This window comes from Copadichromis virginalis, linkage group LG18, assembly GCF_057382275.1.
Source record: "Copadichromis virginalis isolate Kocher_CV1m ecotype Utaka linkage group LG18, C_Virginalis_male_GT1.1, whole genome shotgun sequence".
Classification (NCBI taxonomy): Eukaryota; Metazoa; Chordata; class Actinopteri; order Cichliformes; family Cichlidae; genus Copadichromis; species Copadichromis virginalis.
The window spans coordinates 10,878,063-10,898,097 of record NC_140635.1 but is presented as its reverse complement, the minus strand read 5'-3'; the positions used below and the strand labels follow the sequence as shown (position 1 = coordinate 10,898,097).

At 40.4% G+C, this 20,035-nt stretch overlaps 2 protein-coding genes across 2 annotated transcripts; both read right to left on the bottom strand.

Annotated features, from left to right (window-relative positions):
• Window positions 1-2,169: 2,169 nt before the first annotated feature.
• On the bottom strand, window positions 2,170-6,952 carry rabggtb (Rab geranylgeranyltransferase subunit beta). The gene is given in 11 exon segments (XM_085439515.1): window positions 2,170-3,371; window positions 3,563-3,712; window positions 4,226-4,351; window positions 4,789-4,899; window positions 5,198-5,250; window positions 5,358-5,463; window positions 5,767-5,964; window positions 6,266-6,373; window positions 6,708-6,730; window positions 6,733-6,787; window positions 6,947-6,952. Coding segments are annotated over 11 exon segments (1,077 nt in total). The 3' UTR covers window positions 2,170-3,230.
• Window positions 6,953-8,063: 1,111 nt separating this feature from the next.
• Window positions 8,064-16,019, bottom strand: acadm (acyl-CoA dehydrogenase medium chain). The gene is made up of 12 exons (XM_085438979.1): window positions 15,936-16,019; window positions 15,116-15,227; window positions 14,854-14,951; window positions 14,121-14,190; window positions 13,743-13,843; window positions 12,830-12,910; window positions 10,503-10,633; window positions 10,233-10,341; window positions 9,852-9,992; window positions 8,959-9,054; window positions 8,596-8,844; window positions 8,064-8,514 (listed from the first exon to the last, which is right to left on the bottom strand). The coding sequence occupies exons 1-12, from the start codon at window positions 15,948-15,950 to the stop codon at window positions 8,443-8,445; spliced, it is 1,275 nt and encodes a 424-aa protein (XP_085295105.1). The 5' UTR covers window positions 15,951-16,019; the 3' UTR covers window positions 8,064-8,442.
• Between the last annotated feature and the right edge of the window lie 4,016 nt (window positions 16,020-20,035).

Genomic DNA, 20,035 nt, shown 5'->3' with positions numbered 1-20,035 from the left:
TCCAGATCAGTTTTAATCCATTAGTAATTAAAACCTCTGGGCTTCCAGACTCTCTAATCAGCCAATCACATGGCAGCAACTCAGTGCATTTGGTCAAGATGACCTGCTGAAGTTCAAGCTGACTATCAAAGTGCAAACGAAAGGTGATTTGAGTGATTTTAAATGTGTCAGAGTTTTTGCCAAACAGGAAGGTCTGAGTGTTTCAGAAACGGTTGGACTATTCTGATTTTCCCACACAATCACCTCACATTCTATCACATGTCAGAGGTCAGACTGCTTTGACTGATAGGAAAGTAACTCAAATAACCACTCGTTACAACCACAGTATGTAGAAGGGAATCTCTGAATACAGCACCGTGAACCTTGAAGCAGCTGAGCCACGGCAGCAGAAGAGTTTTGAAAGGTTTTCCTTTGGTCATGTTGCACTTTTTAGAGTGAAATAACTGCAAAAATGATTCACACAGCTTAAGTTACCGTGCTCACAAGATGAAATGTTTGCATATCACACATGCAAAGATGCTAAAGTAACAGCAGACACAGGTTACAGCTTCAAAAGCAAACCAACAGCAAAAAAAACCCCAATATTTAAAACTAAAATATTAATTGTTGTTTAATTGTCTTTCATTTAAAAATCTCCCACATTTCAGTGCTCCAGCTCACCCAGTGTGAAAAATGCATGTTCCTCTTTTCATTTTTTAAATAGTTTTCCATTTTTAAGTAACATCACAGTGTGAGGGGCTTACTTGGGGTTATGGGTAAACATTAAACCAAAACCTTTAATCAAGAAATCAGCACATTATTCCACAATGAAAAATAATCATCACTCAGTATCACCATAATTAGCCCCATGCGAGCCAAATGAAACAGCCTGTCCATTAGTGATAATCTAGCTGTAATATAGGAGAAAAACAAAGGAGGTATTTTCTCTGCATTATTTACCTCTTTTGATTTTTCTTATATTATATTCATATTTTTACAGCAGTAGGTCTGAATCCTCCTTACCGCTGATCATTACACCTTTTCTTCCACCATGGAGTAATCAGCTTCATCTAAAAACCTGTTAGTATTTTATTGGTAGTCGATTGAAGTTTACCTGAGCATGAGAGGCAGCAGATGGCCTTCCTCTTTTGTTAGCTGAATAAGTAAAATAAACCAAACTGTTACCCTGGTCTGCAAAATGGATTTGTTTACTCTGTGGCTGTTCAAGTTCTGTGTAACTTTTATGTAGTTTGAAGTAAATTGCCACCATGGCACCTTTCTCACTTTGTCTTCTACAGCAGGGTAACAATAGATTCTTCTAAATTGAAGCCCAAATACGTAAATAGACTCGATGTGCATGTTAGAGATGAATTGCTATGGGATTTGAAAATTCAAAGCCCAAGTTTAGTTTAAGTCTTTGTGGGGCATTATTCAAATTTATTCACCAAAACACTATGGAGACTCTAAACTTGTATCACTTACAATTAATGTAAAAGTAGACTTTAACTTACACGTTTACTATTCGGATTTGGGGAAAAGTCTCAATATAGTTGCCTTCTTTTCATTTTCATTAGAGTCAAGTTTCAACTTGTATTTTAAATAAGCTCCAGCTGCTCAGTTAATCACACGGGGTCCAACAGCGACAGAGGCGGCGCCGCGTGTTTGATTTGGCTGATTTTTACATCAGAAGCTCTTCCTGGCCCCAAGGGATTTGTGTTTCCTCCTGGAATCAAATTCATATTAATGACACAAAACGTATATTTTAAACAATCAAACAGAAATAAAGCAAAACAACATCATCATCAATCATATGGTCCTTTTAATGCTTGATCTGAAGATGCTTTTATGGGTTTGAGCGGCCTTTTCATCCCGACAATAAAATCTCGTTTTTGACATCATTTTTGTCTGTTGCAAGTTTGAATCATATCCAGAATGTACAATTACGGGAAGATAAAACTCCGATGACTGGCATTATTTATCTGCATTATCTTTGTTTGCTGACGAAGTCAATTTGTTTTTTATTTTAATATGTTTAGTGAGCAGAATCCATTGAAAACTGAACTTTAAAACTTATAATAACACAGGGGTCACTCTATGTGACTATTCATTTTGTATAGCAATAACATTTACTCAGTATTAAAAGCCCTTAAAAGGGGAAAACTAATAAGAACGAATGCTTTACCAACTCACTGATAATGTCTCTCTTTATTGACACTTAACAGTTAACAAAGAACAGATAGAAATTTAATTCTGTAAGACGAGAAGAGTGCACAAAGTGAACTTGAAGCTGTCTGAAAAGCCATTTCATTTGACGGTAAGACTGGAAATATTTCATGTTGCACGCACTGTGGAGGCAAATCTAACACAGCTGCACTGAGCAACATACATTTAAATAAATAGTGTAACTAGGATCCTGGATAAGACATTAAACGTACCAATGATAGTGTTTAAGCTCTGGGTGGTTCCAGTCACAAAGAGAACATTTTCTCTTTCCATAAAGCCCGCCAAAATAAGAGTCTGTGTAGGTTTTATTTTAATGCATGGAGAAAGCTGTCCTATGACACATCTCCACTTCTAAAGCCTACTGAGCAGTGTTGCTCTTCACATGCTCTTATCAAATACATAATAAGCTAAAGGCAGGAAATTGAAAAAGCTCTAGCTTTATGTGTGACAACATACTAAAATAGCAAATCTAACTTTTACCTTTTCTCCCTCAGCCGAATTCATCTGACTCATCGCTTCCATTCTTCACTCTCAAGTTCAAAGCTGATAAGCTATGAATATTCCCAGTCATTCCAGTAACAAACATGATAATAAAGCACGATAGGACAGAATAGAAGGAACTTCTGGCCAAAGAAACTCATAACACTAATAGCTTCTTGGCTAGAGGACAAGCTGGAAGGTGATAACATCAGGAAGATGAAACATTTTAACTGTGAGCAAACTTTCACATTTTCCCCCACAAACTGACATAGTGAGTAAGTTGAGAAGTTGTTGTTGCATGTTGTTGAATGTTTTTGCATGATTTCCAGCCTTCTGCAAAGATGACACGTCAAAGCATCTTTTTAAGCCCCTCCTTTCGTTGCAGTGACACAAGAACACCGACTCGATGAGTAGCAGGAGGATTAAAACAGAGAGGTTCAGAGGAAGTCATGTCCAAACTGTGAGACTCTGTGCACCCGAAATCCAGCCGTGCCATGAGCTTCTGTTTTGTGCGGGTGGAAAAAGTGTCTGTGTGATGCATCAGAGGGTTAGCTGAGGAGGTCAGGCTGCAGGCCAATACGCTGAAGGACATCCTCAGGCATGCACAGCACCGGATTCACCGGTTTGATCTGTTCGTCTCCAAGCAGGGAGAGACCTGCAACCCCGAACAGGGTGTGGAAAGGATCCACCTGCAAAGGAGGATTAATAGGAATCAATAAGACTGATTATAGAGAAAATACTACAAAAGTGGGCCACAGAAATGGACCAAAACACTTCGCACTCAGTGTCTTTGAAACCACCTGCTTTACCTCACATGCAAAGACTTTTTTTCAGTCCAAAACATAAATATTCAAATTTAGATTCTTAAAATTCTTCTCACCATATCTCCTGGTCTATCGGCAAAACCTCCCGTCTCCTCGTCTTGACAGGCCAAAATAAACTTTCGCAGCTTGTCTTTGTCAATCCAGCGGATCCTGCCGATGATTTTCAACGAGGCCAAAACCCACCACGAGTAGCACACATCTGGAAGCTGAATGATACCGAAAGTAAACCACAGCTGTTGCACGTATTTTCTGCCACATGCCGGTTCAGAATATGGAGGCAGCAGTCTGCAGAGACACTGAGAGCTCCCTCTACCCACTCCACCTCCTTTAGCTCCACTTTTCTTGGTAGGATATGTCTGAAACACCTCAACTAGGAGGCGTCAAGTCAGTCAGCCCAGTCAGTCTTAGTCAGATGCCTGACAACCTCAACTGCCTCCTTTTGATGTGGAGGAGTGGCTCTACTTTGAGGCCCAAAGAGGACAGAGAACCCAGCCACCCTTTGGAGGAAGCTGATCTCCTCCTTTCAGACACATTAATATTTTATTTAATCTTAAAAACTGTATTTATTACCAGGTAATCCAATAAATCATCAGCCTGTTCAATCTGCATTATTGCTTCTACAGCTCAAACTCTTCAACTGCGAAGGAGTCTGAACTTCAAACTATAAAACCAGATACTTTCATTAAGTAACTCAATACTTCACAGTGTTTGGCACAAACCTTCTCAGGTCGACCATTCAGGCCTCCAGACGGCAGCTGTCTCTCACACAGCCACCACCCCAGCAGGTCAGCGTTCAACTGGTGTAACTGGCCAGTGAGCGACAGGAAGCCAGTGCAGCAGTAAATCTGACAGACAGGAAGGAAAACACCGGAAATTGATTTAAATAACAACTGATCCTAAAGTGCCAAATTCACCACCATCCAGGTTGAACACGTCATCCTTACACTGCAACTGTCTTGGCCTCATTTATAAGTCAGCTTCATTCAACAAGACTGGTGTGCAGGAGCAAATCAGGCAGGAAGTGTTAACTTAACATATAATTCCTTTATTTTATTTTAGGTTGAAACTTAAAAGAGTTTTGCTGCTTTTGTTTAAAAAGATTGATTTACTGTCTGACATCAATTCAATCAATTTAAAAAATGAAATTGTTATGATTATTGAATCTATTGACAAATAATTGCAATTTTGCTCAATTCTATTTTCTATCAAATAGAAACAAAACACTTCTGAGAGTCTCCAAACTTCTCTGTGGGAGTAAATATCAGTATATCAGTGAACTCACCTGACCAGCATGAGACTCAGAACCAGGTCTGCATCCAAAGCCTCCATCAAAGTTCATACATGACAAAACAAACTCTACGGCTTTGTCAACATTGATCGTGTCCATCTTGCCCTGGGAAACAAAAAACATCTTAAAATGAAGTATAATGAGCTTAAATTAACAGTTTATTAAAACATGCTTGTTAAGACTTAAGAATGAAAGAGCTGTTGAGTCAACTGATGAACTTTGTGATATTGTGTAACTTTATTATTTATTTAGCCTCATTTTATCGACACAAAATAAAGTCAGATGCTCCCACATAACACTGCCGAGTAATGGACTTTCTAAAACAGGTTCAACTATAAAAAGTTTTAAGTTAAATAATAAATCATGTAAATAATAATTTACATGGAAAGACTAACATACATACCAGTAATGCGAGTGTAGCAACAGCGCAGAAGGAAAACCGTGTGTCTATTTCTCCTGCAAAGACAAAAAAAAAAATTAGAAATATCATTCTTAGCTTTATTTATTTCTTCCCTAACTTAGAAGCACGTGTATTGTGGGATGTGAGAGTAAAACTCACTCACCCCACTTGTCCCCCGCAAAAGAGCCATCTTCCTGCTGCAGCCCTTTGACATATTCCACAACTTTGTCCACATCAATCGCATCTACGCTGTCATACAAGCACAAGATCTGAGGAAGAGAGTTCACAAAATACTAATAAACAAGAGAACATAAAATACACCATGTGCAGACCATTCAAGTTCCTTTACAGACCAGACACTATGGGACATAATTTGAGATGTTTATTTGAGCTAAATATAAGCAGCACTATGAAGAAAAATAAATAAACATCTAGAAGAATAAACACTAGAACTGCAAAAAAATTTGCTAAAGAGGGGCCAATTCAGAAATATTAAAGCACATATAAATATTTAAAAGTTCAGTGTATCATCTAGAATTAAAGCTGTAGAGAATACGAGAGTAATCTGCTACCTGGACGGCACTGAGGGTGTAGAGCAGGTGGGGGTCATGTCCGATGCTGGCGCTGATGCCTCCACACTCGTGCTGACAAGCTTTGATGAAGTCTACGATCTCCTGCTGGTTCATTCTGGGTAGCTCCCCCATCAGGTCCATCACAGTCAGCCCCCAATAGATGCCGCTCATCCTCAAGTACTCAGACAGCGTGTACTCCTGACAAAACACCAAAGGTCAGCAGCGTTAGTTCAAAAACATTGGCTGCTTTTTAGTGATTGCCCCTCTGAACTCCAAAGTCTACCACAGAAGCTCAACTGGATTGTTATCTGGAGGTTTTGAAGACCACCCATTCAGCGACCCCTTTGAGTCCCACACTTTCTCATCCCATTCAGTAACTCCTCATCTTCTTTGGGTAGGATCATTGTCGGCGGGATGACAACGACCACCCTTTTCTTGCAAGTGGCCAAGCCCTGAATAGAAACACAGATATCAAGGCTCTGATGAGGCCTGTACTCACATAGTCGTCCTTTTTGGAGCCGTAGGCAGCGATGTAGTCTGCGTGTTTCTCCAGCAGCAGCGTGCTGGGAGCGTCGGGCTTTATGATCACATCTTTCACCTGGGTCCCCTGAAATTCAACACACATCAACAACACGTCAGACAGCCTTAAAACTCAATAACCTGAAAAAAATCAAACTTGGCTTCTTCCTCTTCATAATCTAGCGCTGAGTTAACCCCTGTTTAGCAGATAAATGGCTGACTGTTAACATGATTCACGGCTTGTTGACAGGCTGCTACATGCTAACATCTTAGCCACTCTGCTAGCTGCTTTCACTGATTAGCGCGCTTGTGTGGGACTAAGTTTGGATAGACTAGAGGAAAGAGCACACTTACATAATATTTTATTGCAATGTTATCCTAAACTACACTCGTTATCACACTAGAAACAGGTCGCTAGTTACCATTCTGACATGATCCGGCGTTTTCCTTCTTCCTCTTCTACAACAATTCGGGCTGTTGGTTTGAAGCGCGTTATTGCCACCTATTGGTTTGGAAGGAGAACTGCAGCCTAAATCCTCATATTTGAAGTGATATTTGTTACTCGAATATATTTAAGCACAAATGTTCAGGTATCTTACTCAAGTCATTTATTTTTGCAGTGTTGGGGGAAAATTTCCCACTGCAATTATTTTTCCATAACCATCATGTGCAACTTCGAGCAAGGCACCACTGAAAACACTATGACCAGCTACATCACTGTGTGGTTTGGAAACTCCACCTGAATCACATAGTAAATGCAGCAGAAAAGATCACTGGTTGCTTCATTGCCCTCCCACCTCGACAACTGTAACACCTGCCTAGCAGTCAGTATTGTGGTGACCTCCTCCATCAGACTGATACACAGCTTCAAAATATTGAACTCCTTCCTTCCTCAACTCACTCCCCACTCTGTCCCCCTAGAAGACTGGATTCTAACAAACCCACACATGAGCAATGTGTCTTACACCTAGCCTTTACATAAAGGACATTAGTGCTGCTGTTGTGTCTTGAAGACTATATGGCTGTTATCTACACAGATTACTTCAATTACAGAACTGAAAATGAAGCAGACTTTTTAAAGTTAAAGAAGTTGTTTTAATAAATATAATGAATATTTGACAGATTCCTAACAAGTGAAGCTTGCAATAAAAAGAAATAAAAAAAACAACATGGTTGTGAATGCTCTGTCATTAGGTAATGAGCTTTCTCTCAGCACGTGGAGGACTCAGAAGAAATGAAATTTAGAAAAGACTCAAATTGCTTGTTTATTTAGCAAATGGGAGAAAGGAGAAGAAAGAAAAATAAATGTTTAGACTGAATGAAATAATTTATTCAGTGACAATTTATGGACACAATTCTCTATGATGTGACAACGGTCTATCGTCAGCTCATCCACACGTGCCTTGTCTGCACAGGTAAGCCGTAAAGCTGACGCTTTACACTGGATATTCATTTGAAATCTAGAAGAGACAGCAGCTAAATGTAAAATCAAACTGTTTTCAGACAGCATGCAATTTTACACTCATCAGTATGTTTATACATTCTGGCAAGAAATTCATTTCTACATTTAAAACCTTTTGTTTTTAAAAAACAAGCAAAGATCAGTATGAGAGTCAGAACTGAGAGAAAAGGCTTAGAGTAAGGCATGAAGAAATTAATGACCATTTATCAAACTCCTGATGCAAAGAAGAGTGAATGTGATCAAACACCAATCACACTGTTCAAGTACTGCAGCAACAGAGTAAGGCTGAAGGTTAGAAAAAAGGACTAGGCTTGCACTAACTTTAGTCCCAACAGTTCTGGTTCATCAGCAGAAGCTTCACAGCACAACAGGCAATTGGTAGATCACACTATTAATGCTACACAGTATGCCCCCACCATCATCATTAACAGAAACTGTTCTGTGATCAGGACATAGCTGTGTCATATTCTGCGACTTGATGGATTGGTGTAACTTATGGCATCGTGAATTATGAGGCAAAAGGAGGCTGATGAGTCTTGTTGATCTGGATCACTCTTGAAAACCGCAGTAGGATGAAGTGACATTAATGCAAAATTTTGATCGTTATCCTGAGTTCAAGTGGCCAAATAGAACAGAAACAAATACATTATGTATACCAAACACGAAAAGTAAGTTTAAATGATGATGAGCAGACTTCATTTCTTGGCTCTTCCCAGGTGTTCTCGGGCAATAATGAGCCTTTGGATCTGAGCTGTGCCCTCGTAGATCTACAAAAGAAATCAGATTAATTAAAAAAGATGAAGCTGAGATGGTGTAGTAGTGCATAGTTGCACATTATTGTCACCCACCTGGTAGATCTTTGCATCCCTCATGAGCTTCTCTACAGGGTACTCGCTATTGAAGCCGTTGCCTCCAAATATCTGAACAGCATCAGAGGCCACCTGATTGGCGATGTCCCCTGCGAAGGCCTTGGCGATGGAAGCGTAGTAGGTGTTTCTGCGGCCCTGGTCCACCTCCCAGGTAGCACGCTGGTACGCCATCCTAGCCAGCTCTACCTTCATCGCCATCTCAGCCAGAAGGAAGGACACAGCTTGGTGCTGCAAAACAAGAAACAGAAGCACGTTGATCTTTTCTTCATCTGAGTTTAAAACAAAAGCAGTCCAACTAAGGATACCCAGATTTTAAAGGACAAACAAAATGCATGAACACACCTCAGCAATAACTTTGCCAAAGGTCTTCCTCTCCAGAGCGTAACTGGTGGCTTCGTCGAGCGCCCTCTGTGCCAGGCCGGTAGCTCCTGCTGCCACCTGCATTGGAGCAAATACATGAACAACCGTGCTCAGACAAATCTTCAGCTACAAGTTTAAACTTTTGTCCTTAAATCTGGTGATGTTGCATCCACTGTAGTCCTTGTTTAGTTTCCTGCTGATGTTTTACTACATTTCAAAGTTCCTGTTGTAACAGAGGCAGCTCATAAACTGAAACAAAACCAGGGTTTTCTTTGGCATTTTGCCTATATAGGATAGAGACAGTGGACTGACAGGAAAGCGGGGAGAGAGGGGGAAAACAGGCCGCAAAGGGCAGGAGGTCAGACTTGAACCTGGACCGCTGCTTTTCTGGCCATGCAATCACATGGTCAACCACTGAGCCAAACTGGCACCCAATTATCACCATTTAAAATCATGGTTCATATTTGTTAGCACACGTTTGAAAATTTAAGAGTCCACACTAGTGCATCTTTGTACTGCTGAGTCACACTCAAACTACAAGCTCAGAGACAACTTTGATCAATATTAGACAGTGAAAATAATAAGATATTCTCCTTAGCTGCAAGTGTTAATTCTCCAGGAGCACAATATATATATATATATCCCTTAAACTGTAGCAAGTTAAATTAGATTCAAATGACAGGAGGGGGGGAACCCACTGCTTAACACCTTTAAAGACCAATAACTTCAGATTTTTGCACTCCAATTTCTAATCCTTTTATTTGCAGATATAATTTGATGCCAAAAGATGAATCATGTCTTTACTTCTTGTAAAGATGAAGCTATGCACAGTAGTCGTTACAGATGTTAGGTTTTGTCACAGCTGGAAAACTTACTGGTGGCCTGGTCATGTCAAAGGCACCCATGGCAATTTTGAATCCAGATCCCTCTCCGATCAGGACATTCTCCTTCGGTATTCTCACATCCTCAAAGGTAATGCCCCTCGTGTCAGAACACCTCTGGCCCATGTTCATTTCCTACAGGCACAAAAACAAAATAAAATTTAAAATGGGATACATTTACAAACTGAACATTTTTCCTCCTTTTATTACAAATAATTTTTAACAAACAACGCTATCATTCGCACTACTCAGTAAATTATCTGACATTACACGTCTAATGTTTATAGAACAGAGCATCAAACTTCTCCAACATTTAAAATATGATTTACTCACTGAAGAATGTGCTTAATGTTTTAAAAGACTTTTTCAGCTCACCTTCCTTCCTATTTGAATTCCCGGAGTGTCTGCATCCACAATGAAGCCAGTAAAAGCCTTGCTGGCTGAACACTTGGGATCTGAGTTAGTGCGAGCAAGCAGGAAGTACCTAAAAGTATTAGAGACTAAATTACCAGACAGAAGTTGCTGTAGTAGTCAGAGAGAAAAGTAGTGCGAATTTCAGCATTCAGAGTGGCCTTGAGGACGAATGCCCTTTAAAACTGATCACTACAACTTTGCAATACATCAGCAGCAACTGTGAGCACACACCAGTTAGCTTTCCCTCCGTTGGTGATCCACATCTTCTGCCCATTAACAACATACTCATCGCCCATTTTTACGGCTCGTGTTTTGATGCCAGCCACGTCAGATCCTGCCCCGGGCTCAGTGACACAGTACGCCTGCAGAAACCCACACAGGAGTTAAAATGAGAACAGCAGCACCGTCTTTCATTGCATGTTTGCTGCTGTCAGCACACAGTAGTAAGACACAGAGTTTATGGTCCTTTTTACAAGATAAATAAGGCATGACGGTATAACAAGAAGCACTCTGAACTGCCTTGTTGTTCAAAGTCTCCTACACAAACAAACTTTCCTTCATTTGTTACCATTTATTCTGTAAAGGGTATTAATAAACAAACTTGAAAGTTAAATGCTCTGTCATTGTGTTTGTTGTTGTTGGGTTGATTATTGACGTCACCTGCGCCCACCATATGTTAAGGTGGTGCTTTAAAAAGAGTCACAGCCACAGGTCGTAGAAACTGAAGCCACAGGCTGAAGTGTGTTTGTTTCTACCATATATTAAAGACATTTGTGATGCAACTGCCTGCCAGTGTCCTTCAAAGTTTTAGGTGGGTCATAGCGACTTAAAGATTACAAAAGTTCCTATAAAGAAGAACTTTCTGTGATAAAGCTCAAGAAGCGTCTACAGGAGGTGCTGGATTATACGCATGGAACATCAAACTGGCGATCCCAGTGGATGGAAAGGATGCACAGAGAGCACAAAAGGGTAGGCAACCAGTCATCAGACGGGCTCTCCACTGAAGTAGTGATCCACTTTTTAGCATCACCGAGCAGAACGGTTTGCACCAAAAAAAAAAAAAAAGTCATCTACAACAAGGTTCACAGAGTGGCAGGAGGTACAGATGGACACGCAAAGAGGACTTCAGGACATCCAGCATAAATCAACTTATCCAAACAGACAGTTAAGTAATCAGGAATTATCTTCTTTTTAAACCATCTTAAAAAATAAAAAATGTCAATTTACAAGCAACACTTAATTGCAATAACACCAAATTATTTCAATGAATGTAAAGACTCAGGACACCACTCCCTCTGTACAAACCATTTACCAAAATGAGGAGCAAACAATTAGTGGATTACAATTAAGAAATTAAAATCTAGGAAATTCTTTATTTGCACCAGAATCTAATGCCTCTGTATCAACTTTGTTGTTTAGTTGAAGAAGAAGTTAAGTTCTTTTTGTTTTTCCTAGAGCAACAAAATGTTCTTTTTAAAATTCTCGCTGCATGAAAGGCTCTAAAAGATCTCTCAGTTATGATTTGTCATTTGCTAATGTTGATAAAGGTCATCCAGTAGTGCTGCTAGATAAGCTCGTGAGTCCACTGAATATTACAGATTTCCACTGAGGTCTACGGAAGTCCGTCCACAGAATTCCTCATTAAATTAGCAGAAACAGTTTAGTAAGAACTCTCCCTTACAGAAACAGGAAGTCTCACTGGGTAGCCCTTTCAGTCCCAATTATGGAAATTCATTCATGGAGAAGTTTGAGCCTGATCATCTCCTGCTTATCCAGGGCCAGGTCTCAGAGGCAGCAGCCCAAGCAGAAGAGCCCAGACCTCCCTCTCCCCAGCCACCTCCTCCAGCTCATGGCACACCGAGGTGTGCCCAGGCCAGCCAAAAGACATAATCTCTGCCTCCTCCTGGTAGGACATGCCCAGAACACCTTACCCAAGAGGCACCAAGAAGGAATCTCAATCAGATCCTCAAACCATATCAGCTTGCTCATTGTGCCATATAGCAACGGCACCTCTGCTCGGACTCCCTCCCAAATGACTGAAATTCTCACCCCATCACCAAGGAAGGGGCCAGCCAGTCCAGAGAAAACCACCACTTGCATCCACATCTTATTTTTTTTGGTCACTACCCAGAGCTCATAGCCATAAGTGAGGTTAGTGATTTAGAGGGATAAATCAACAGCCTCCAGCTGACACTGCAGAGGCTCGCACCCAAGTGTGAAACAGCAAGAATGAGAATTAGCACCTAAAAATATGACGCCATCATTCTCCACAAGAAACACCTGAACTGAATGTTTGTAAGTACTTTAATTCTAGATGACAGTTTGGCACATTGACACTTAACTAAAATCAAGAGTAGTAACCATGACAGTTAAAGATCTAATATTTCCCTATCAAATATTACAGAGGAAAGAAATATTCCTTAAAATATATGAGGGCACTCTTATCTGTATGCATGTTCTGCAGTAGATGATTGAACTACTGCAGAACAAGCAATATCACTAGATGCTGCATTCTTCCAAATATCAAATCATGTCATCGTTTCCAATTAAATACTTACACACATGAGAGGCTCCTCAGTCAGCCGTCCCAGGTATTTCTTCTTCTGTGCATCACTGCCAGCAATAATGACAGGCATTTGCTGTGTGGGGGAAAACAGATACAGTTCATTCTAACACAGCTACTCTTCTCCTCTGTGCTCAATATGCATGAAATAAACTTTGGGAAAACATCATTAGCCTTATTTTCTTAACATGAAATACTTTTGTACGTGTGAATCTAAACAGCTGGCTGATGAACAGTCAAAAGCCGGCTCCAGAGAGCCCGTGATGGCTGATTACATAAACCCCCAAGTTTCCCCCCGGGTTCAAAATAACCTTTTAATCATCCCTGATATGAGTTCTGTCCTGCTGCCAAACTCTTGTTTATTGGCTTTCGTTTTAAATTGTCTTCTTGGTAAATGGACTGTATTTGTATAGCGCTTTACTTAGTCCGTAAGGACCCCAAAGCGCTTTACACTACATTCAGTCATCCACCCATTCACACACACTGGTGATGGCAAGCTACATTGTAGCCACAGCTGCCCTGGGGCGCACTGACAGAGGTACCTGCTCCGATTCCTGTCCATATGTACTGAAAAATTATGCCTCTCTGGCTAAGACTTCTCCTTTTCCCTTACTTTAGGAGACATTTTCTCCTCTGAATGTGGAATGAGAGTCAGATTCTGATAATATATGGCCCCTTGAAGCAAAATTGTATTTGTAATAATTTGCTAAATAAACAATATGCTTGGCAGCAGTCCATTTTTGGTGGATCAGTTGCAACAACAGGTTCTAAAACATATTTAAACAAGTTACAAAGCCAGTTTAAAGGCTCTAAATCTGGTTCTAGGTTTGTGTCTTGGTGGGCCTTAAATAAATAAATAAATAAATAAATAAATAAATAAATAAATAAGCAAGCTGTGAATAACTTACTCCGAGAGAGTTTGCCTCCATGGCAGTTTGCATCCCTGTGCATCCATAAGCCAGTTCCTCTGTGATGAGGCAGCTGTCAAAGCTTGACAAACCCATTCCACCTGAAAACAAAGAGGAACAAATAAGGTTTTCAAATGCAGTGTTCAGTGTGTCGAGTTTCCTGAAATTAACACATGTCCACTGCCATTTTCCCCCAGGAACAGCAAACATGGTCACACTAGGCAACAACATTACAGCTATCTGTATTATCTCTTTATGTAAAGGCAACATGTATGGTATGATGGAGACTGCACTAATATTTTACCTGTGAATGAATCTCATCCATGCAAAGCAAAGTTTAGAATGAGCCACTAAATTTCAAATAAGAATGCAACACACCATATTCCTGTGGAATGTGACCGTTAAACAGACCAAGCTCCCACGCCTTCTTGATGATGGGGAAAGGATACTGTAAAGGGAGACAACATGTCAGTGTTACCACTTTTAATTTCGTTGTACCTGTAACAATGACAAAGACATTATGTTTCTGATTGTGATTCTACTAAGCCTCTAACAATCATGCCAAAGGAAAAAAAATAGAAAGGTTAAAGACAAGTCTGTGTACACAAGCAAATATCCACACACACACAGTTTTTGTCCGCTAGAGTGGGATTTTCACGCCATATTCTGCACCAAAATCTGTGCGTTCATCATTTGTTTGAAGCCAGCTCACCTCCTGCAACCACTTTTCTGAGAATATGCGATTCTTTTGTGGTTCGGACTCCTGACATTTCTTTGTAAGTGGAGGAACACCAAAGTAACTGCTTATAGGAGCTTGCTTCTTCGACATCTTTACGACTTCTAAACAAATGTCTGTCCTCCTCCAGAAAATCTTATGTACGCAAACACGCGTTGCAACTTCTTATCTGATGCGCGTCTTTTATTTTGACAGCGAATGCGCACCTGCGGACCACTTATGTGCACCCCTGACTATAGACCTACTAAGTGATAACCGTAATTGAAAATCTCTACAGACATCAACAGTACAAGCACATCTACATATGAAGTAAAAAAAAAAAAATTTTTTAAAATTTGACAATCGCTACAGCAGCCCAATCCTCGCTTTACTCACTTCACCACTCTTGTCATAAGCAGGAGCAACAGGTATGATCTCTTCTCGTGCAAACCTCCTCGCCAACTGCTGGAACTCCTTCTGCTGATCGGTCAACTCTGTGGGCCAAAGAAGCAACAAAGCATTTTAGCTTTATTTTAATAGATCCCTATAAACTACATCACTGGAGCGGTTATTTGCTAAACAAGAATTTCATGCATCAGTTACATGAGACCCTACTTTAAAAACAAAATGATATTACCAAGGCCTACAGCCTATTTACCAAATGAGAAGCCAAGGGGTGGAGCAGGGCTGCTGGAAGATGCTGTGGCACTGGCTGTAGCTGTAGAAGAGCTCTGCAGACGGATCCCACACCGCACACCAGCTCTGAGGACCTGTATGTAAAAAATATAGGTATGCATCAGACAGTTTGTGACACCTCACACCTGTTAAATTAAAAACTTAAGAATCATTAATCACCACCCATGAAAATGACACAAAAAGCCTAATGTGAGGGCACTTTCTTAGCACTGCGAGTTTCCTGTTCGTGAATTCTTTACTCATATTCATAAGCCTGTGAGCCGTGGTAATGTTTGGCTGCAACCCAGGAATAGGAGCATTAATGGTTGAGTTATTTGTCTTTTACTGCCGTGTTTGACAGTTGTGTCTTCATATTCCTGTTTACTTCTGTAACAGTGCTTTTCAATCGCTTGTTTGTTTGCTGAGATGTAACATTGAGATTTATAAAGGGGTAGAGTCTGTCTCTTAAATTTCTTTGAAAACTCCAATGTTGCCTAGTCCAATTTAAAAAGGTAAACCTTTTGGTGTAACTAATGCACTAATGCGTATTTTGACAATATAAAATTACGTGTAGATTTAGGAGAAACCTTTTTACATGTAGACTAAATGAACATTCCTCTGATAACGTCTCATAACGCTACAGCACTGAGCTAGCTAACGCTAGCGTGTGACGTAGTCGCTAAACGTGCAGAAAATCGGATGAAGATCGATAAACTGTCAATCGGGAGGTGCTCACAGAAAATCTTTAAGGAGTTAACCCACAACAGAGACAGGTAGATCATTGTTAAGATAGAGAATTTTACCTTGTTCAGCAGCATTGTTATTGCACCAGAGGACTCTCTACACTAACCGTGTCCTACCTTTGCCCTACTTCTACATAAGCGTCCTCTCACCCAATCAAAGCAGTGACATTAGTCACGTGTCATTGGTTGGCCGTGACTGTGACTTTTACCCCAGTTAGTTACTTAAAAGCTTCACCTTACAGCAGATATCACTTTAAAATGCGTTAAAGCACAGAAAGATTACTTTAGCCAAATAAAACGAAACTAAACCTAGATGTTTTTCCCCCAAAAAATAATCATTAACTAAAATAAAACACGACCAAGATTAGGCTTTAGTGCACATTTATGGAGAATTTGTACAGGTGGAAAGTAACGAAGTACAAATACTTAGTTACTGTACTTAAGTAGAATTTTCAGGCATCTGTACCTAACTTGAGTAGTTTTGTTTTCTGACAACTTTTTACATTTACTCCCTACATTTTTAAACAAATATCTGTACTATCTACTCCTTACATTTCAAAACAGACTTTACTTTTGACTTAACGCATTTGAGGGAACTTATTATTATTATTTCAAACATCAAACCAATTTCACCATAAACAGTGACGCATGAAAGGCAATCCTGTTCTCTGTGGTATTTAATAAACTGAAAATTTAAAGCTCACTTGTAAGTCCTGTGTTTTTTAATCAGATGTTAGAATCAGATTTTTTTTTCATATTGTGAAACCTGCTGCAAAACAAACCATAGCAGACTAACTGTGTTTTTAAAAGGTTGCATTAAAATCCGCTGCTTTTTAGCACAGGGTAAACAGGTTAGCTGGTTGTACTGTGATGGATTTAAAGTTACGGTGTGTGAATGGTGAACAGTGGTTGTGGTGCTCATGGTCAGAGTCAGGTCACATCAAGTGTAGCTGAGATGAATTTGAATTTAAGCTGATGATGCTTAGATTCACTGACTGAATTCCACCTTCATACAAACTGTACTGTCTAATATAAAGGCAGCATAAACAGTGTGCTGTCAGTGCAGAGGATGGAAATCAGCCAGGCCAACATTAAACATCTGCTGACATCTTGTTGAATTTAGGTGTGCAAGAAAATCTACTCATAAGAAATTACTGCGAGTTGTGATTCTTTTCTCCACACTGAGCCACTACAACTAATTTTAGGTTTCCCCCTCCTGCTGAATCCCACTTTAACCTCGTTCCTACTCGTTTTCCTGTTAAGAGGCAAAGTCAGTGTGATCAACTATATTATTATTGTGTATTATTATTATTGAGACAACACAATCAAAGGTTCTGAATATTTTGAAATGATTTAATAATTTAGGTGAGCTTATTGATCCAAATATCAATAGTATCAGTACCACTGCTATTGGTACTGGATCAATACTAGCACAATAGTATCAATACTTCATGCTCATTAAAAAAATGTTCAAAAAGCTCTTCCCAGGAGGGTGACACGGTTGCCCCCCTGGTGGTCTTCCTCAGGTCCTCGTACTCTGGGACCTCTGGATGTCTAGGGCCTGGATCTCCTCCATACCTGCTTCATGCTCTGGGGGACGGGGCTATGGCTCCCCACACTCCGTGCTGATCCACACAGGTGTTCACAGACACAAACTACACCTTTGTTGGCTGCTACCTCAAATCACATTGTGCGCTGTCAATCATGCGTACTGCACAGTAACATGTAATATTTAGTATCTACTGTTAGCTACTGTGCTGGTGCTGAATGCCCAGAAGACAGTGGAGATTATTGTGGACTTCAGGAAGCACACAGCCCCACTCCCCCCCATCATCCTGACTGACACCCCCATCACCTCTGTGGACTCATTCCGCTTCCTGGATACCACCATCACCCAGGACCTGAAGTGGGAGCCCACCATCACCTCCGTCATCAAGAAAGCCCAGCAGAGGATGTACTTCCTGAGGCAGCTGAAGAAATTCAACCTGCCAACACGGACGATGATGCAATTCTACACTGCAATCATCGAGTCCATCCTCACCTCCTCCATCACCGTGTGGTACGCTGGAGCCACTATCAGGGACAAACAGAGACTGCAGCGTGTTGTGCGCTCTGCTGAGAAGGTGATTGGCTGCAGACTCCCATCTCTGCAGGACCTGTACACCTCCAGGACACTGCGGCGTGCAGCCCGGATCTCAGCTGACCCTTCTCACCCTGGACACAGTCTGTTTGACCTTCTCCCCTCAGGCAGGAGGCTCCGTTCCATTCGCACCAGAACCTCTCGCCACAAGAACAGTTTCTTCCCCTCTGCTGTTGAACACATGAACAATAACCACATGACTGTCCCCGCCACTAACACATGACCCTACGCTGTGCCACTGCATCATTTCATGTCTGGCACTGATCACCACCTGCACTCATGTATATATCTTTCTACGTAGCACTCATAATTCTTATTCTCATGTATATATGTTTGGCACTGATCACCACCTGCACCCATGTATATATCTTTCTACGTAGCACTCATAATTCTTATTCTCATGTATATATCTCATGTATATCTCATGCACATATCTTTCTTTCTACATAGCACTTTAATTCTTATTGTCTGCACTGAAGCACCGCAGCAATTTCCTAATGTTGTAAACCTCAACATCTGGCAATAAACCCATTCTGATTCTGATTAGCTACTTTATTGTGATGGTGTTGTATTTATTATGTTGCTCTTTTTTGTTTGTTTTCTCTTCTGTTTTTTCTTATCTCCATACAGGTGATCCAGGTGTTTTGTTTGTTTTTCAATTCTTTCTTTCCCCTTTCTCACCATCTCTTCTCCCCTCTATTTTTCTTTCTCTCCCTCTCTTTCTTTCATTCTTTCTCCCTGTCCTATCCCCCAGTCATGTCTACCCCGTCTGTAACAACCGAAAATCAAGTAAAATAAATACTTAATTATAATAAAGGTCAATCAAATATGACAAGGCCATGATGATCCAATTGGTAAAGTAAATCCGCTTGGCATCTTTCTTGGCCTTCAGACAACAATTCTGATGGCTAAAGATCCAAACGGGACAGGCAAAAAAAGAAAAGAAAGAAGAAGTGGCAGGATGTACTGTGAAGTGTACAGGGCTCTACTCTGCACAGATTCAAAAAAATGCTGCAAAACTGATACTGCAAAAGCAACCTGAGAGTTTCTCAAACTAAAGAAATGAGATATTCTTTAATGGTCAAGTCAACCCAACAGAGCATGCTTTTCAGGCCTGGCAGAGCAGGACAGGACAGGTGATGTCCATGAGTTTTTCAGCTATTGACTACAAAAGGTGTCTATGATACAGTTACTAAATGATTTTGAAGTACTGCATCTGTTTTCTGGACAGGAAACACTCAAACTCTCTATTAAAAGTTGAGTAGTTTTGAATATTTGCAAAACATATTTTAGTCTATCGAACACATTTTAATATTACAGGGAGTGCAGAATTATTAGGCAAGTTGTATTTTTGAGGAATAATTTTATTATTGAACAACAACCATGTTCTCAATGAAACCAAAAAACTCATTAATATCAAAGCTGAATGTTCTTGAAAGTAGTTTTTAGTTTTAGCTATTTTAGGGGGATATCTGTGTGTGCAGGTGACTATTACTGTGCATAATTATTAGGCAACTTAACAAAAAACAAATATATACCCATTTCAATTATTTATTTTTACCAGTGAAACCAATATAACATCTCCACATTCACAAACATACATTTCTGACATTCAAAAACAAAACAAAAACAAATCAGCGACCAATATAGCCACCTTTCTTTGCAAGGACACTCAAAAGCCTGCCATCCATGGATTCTGTCAGTGTTTTGATCTGTTCACCATCAACATTGCGTGCAGCAGCAACCACAGCCTCCCAGACACTGTTCAGAGAGGTGTACTGTTTTCCCTCCTTGTAAATCTCACATTTGATGATGGACCGCAGGTTCTCAATGGGGTTCAGATCAGGTGAACAAGGTGGCCATGTCATTAGTTTTTCTTCTTTTATACCCTTTCTTGCCAGCCACGCTGTGGAGTACTTGGACGCGTGTGATGGAGCATTGTCCTGCATGAAAATCCATGTTTTTCTTGAAGCATGCAGACTTCTTCCTGTACCACTGCTTGAAGAAGGTGTCTTCCAGA

What these genes read in the sequence shown, in the direction of transcription:
- acadm (XM_085438979.1), bottom strand. An exon ending in TGGAGGCAAACTCTCTCGGA is followed by an intron (nt 12,911 to 13,742) that starts GTAAGTTATTCA and finishes TCCCCCACACAG; the next exon opens with CAAATGCCTGTCATTATTGC. An exon ending in CTGAGGAGCCTCTCATGTGT is followed by an intron (nt 10,634 to 12,829) that starts GTAAGTATTTAA and finishes GGGTTTCTGCAG; the next exon opens with GCGTACTGTGTCACTGAGCC.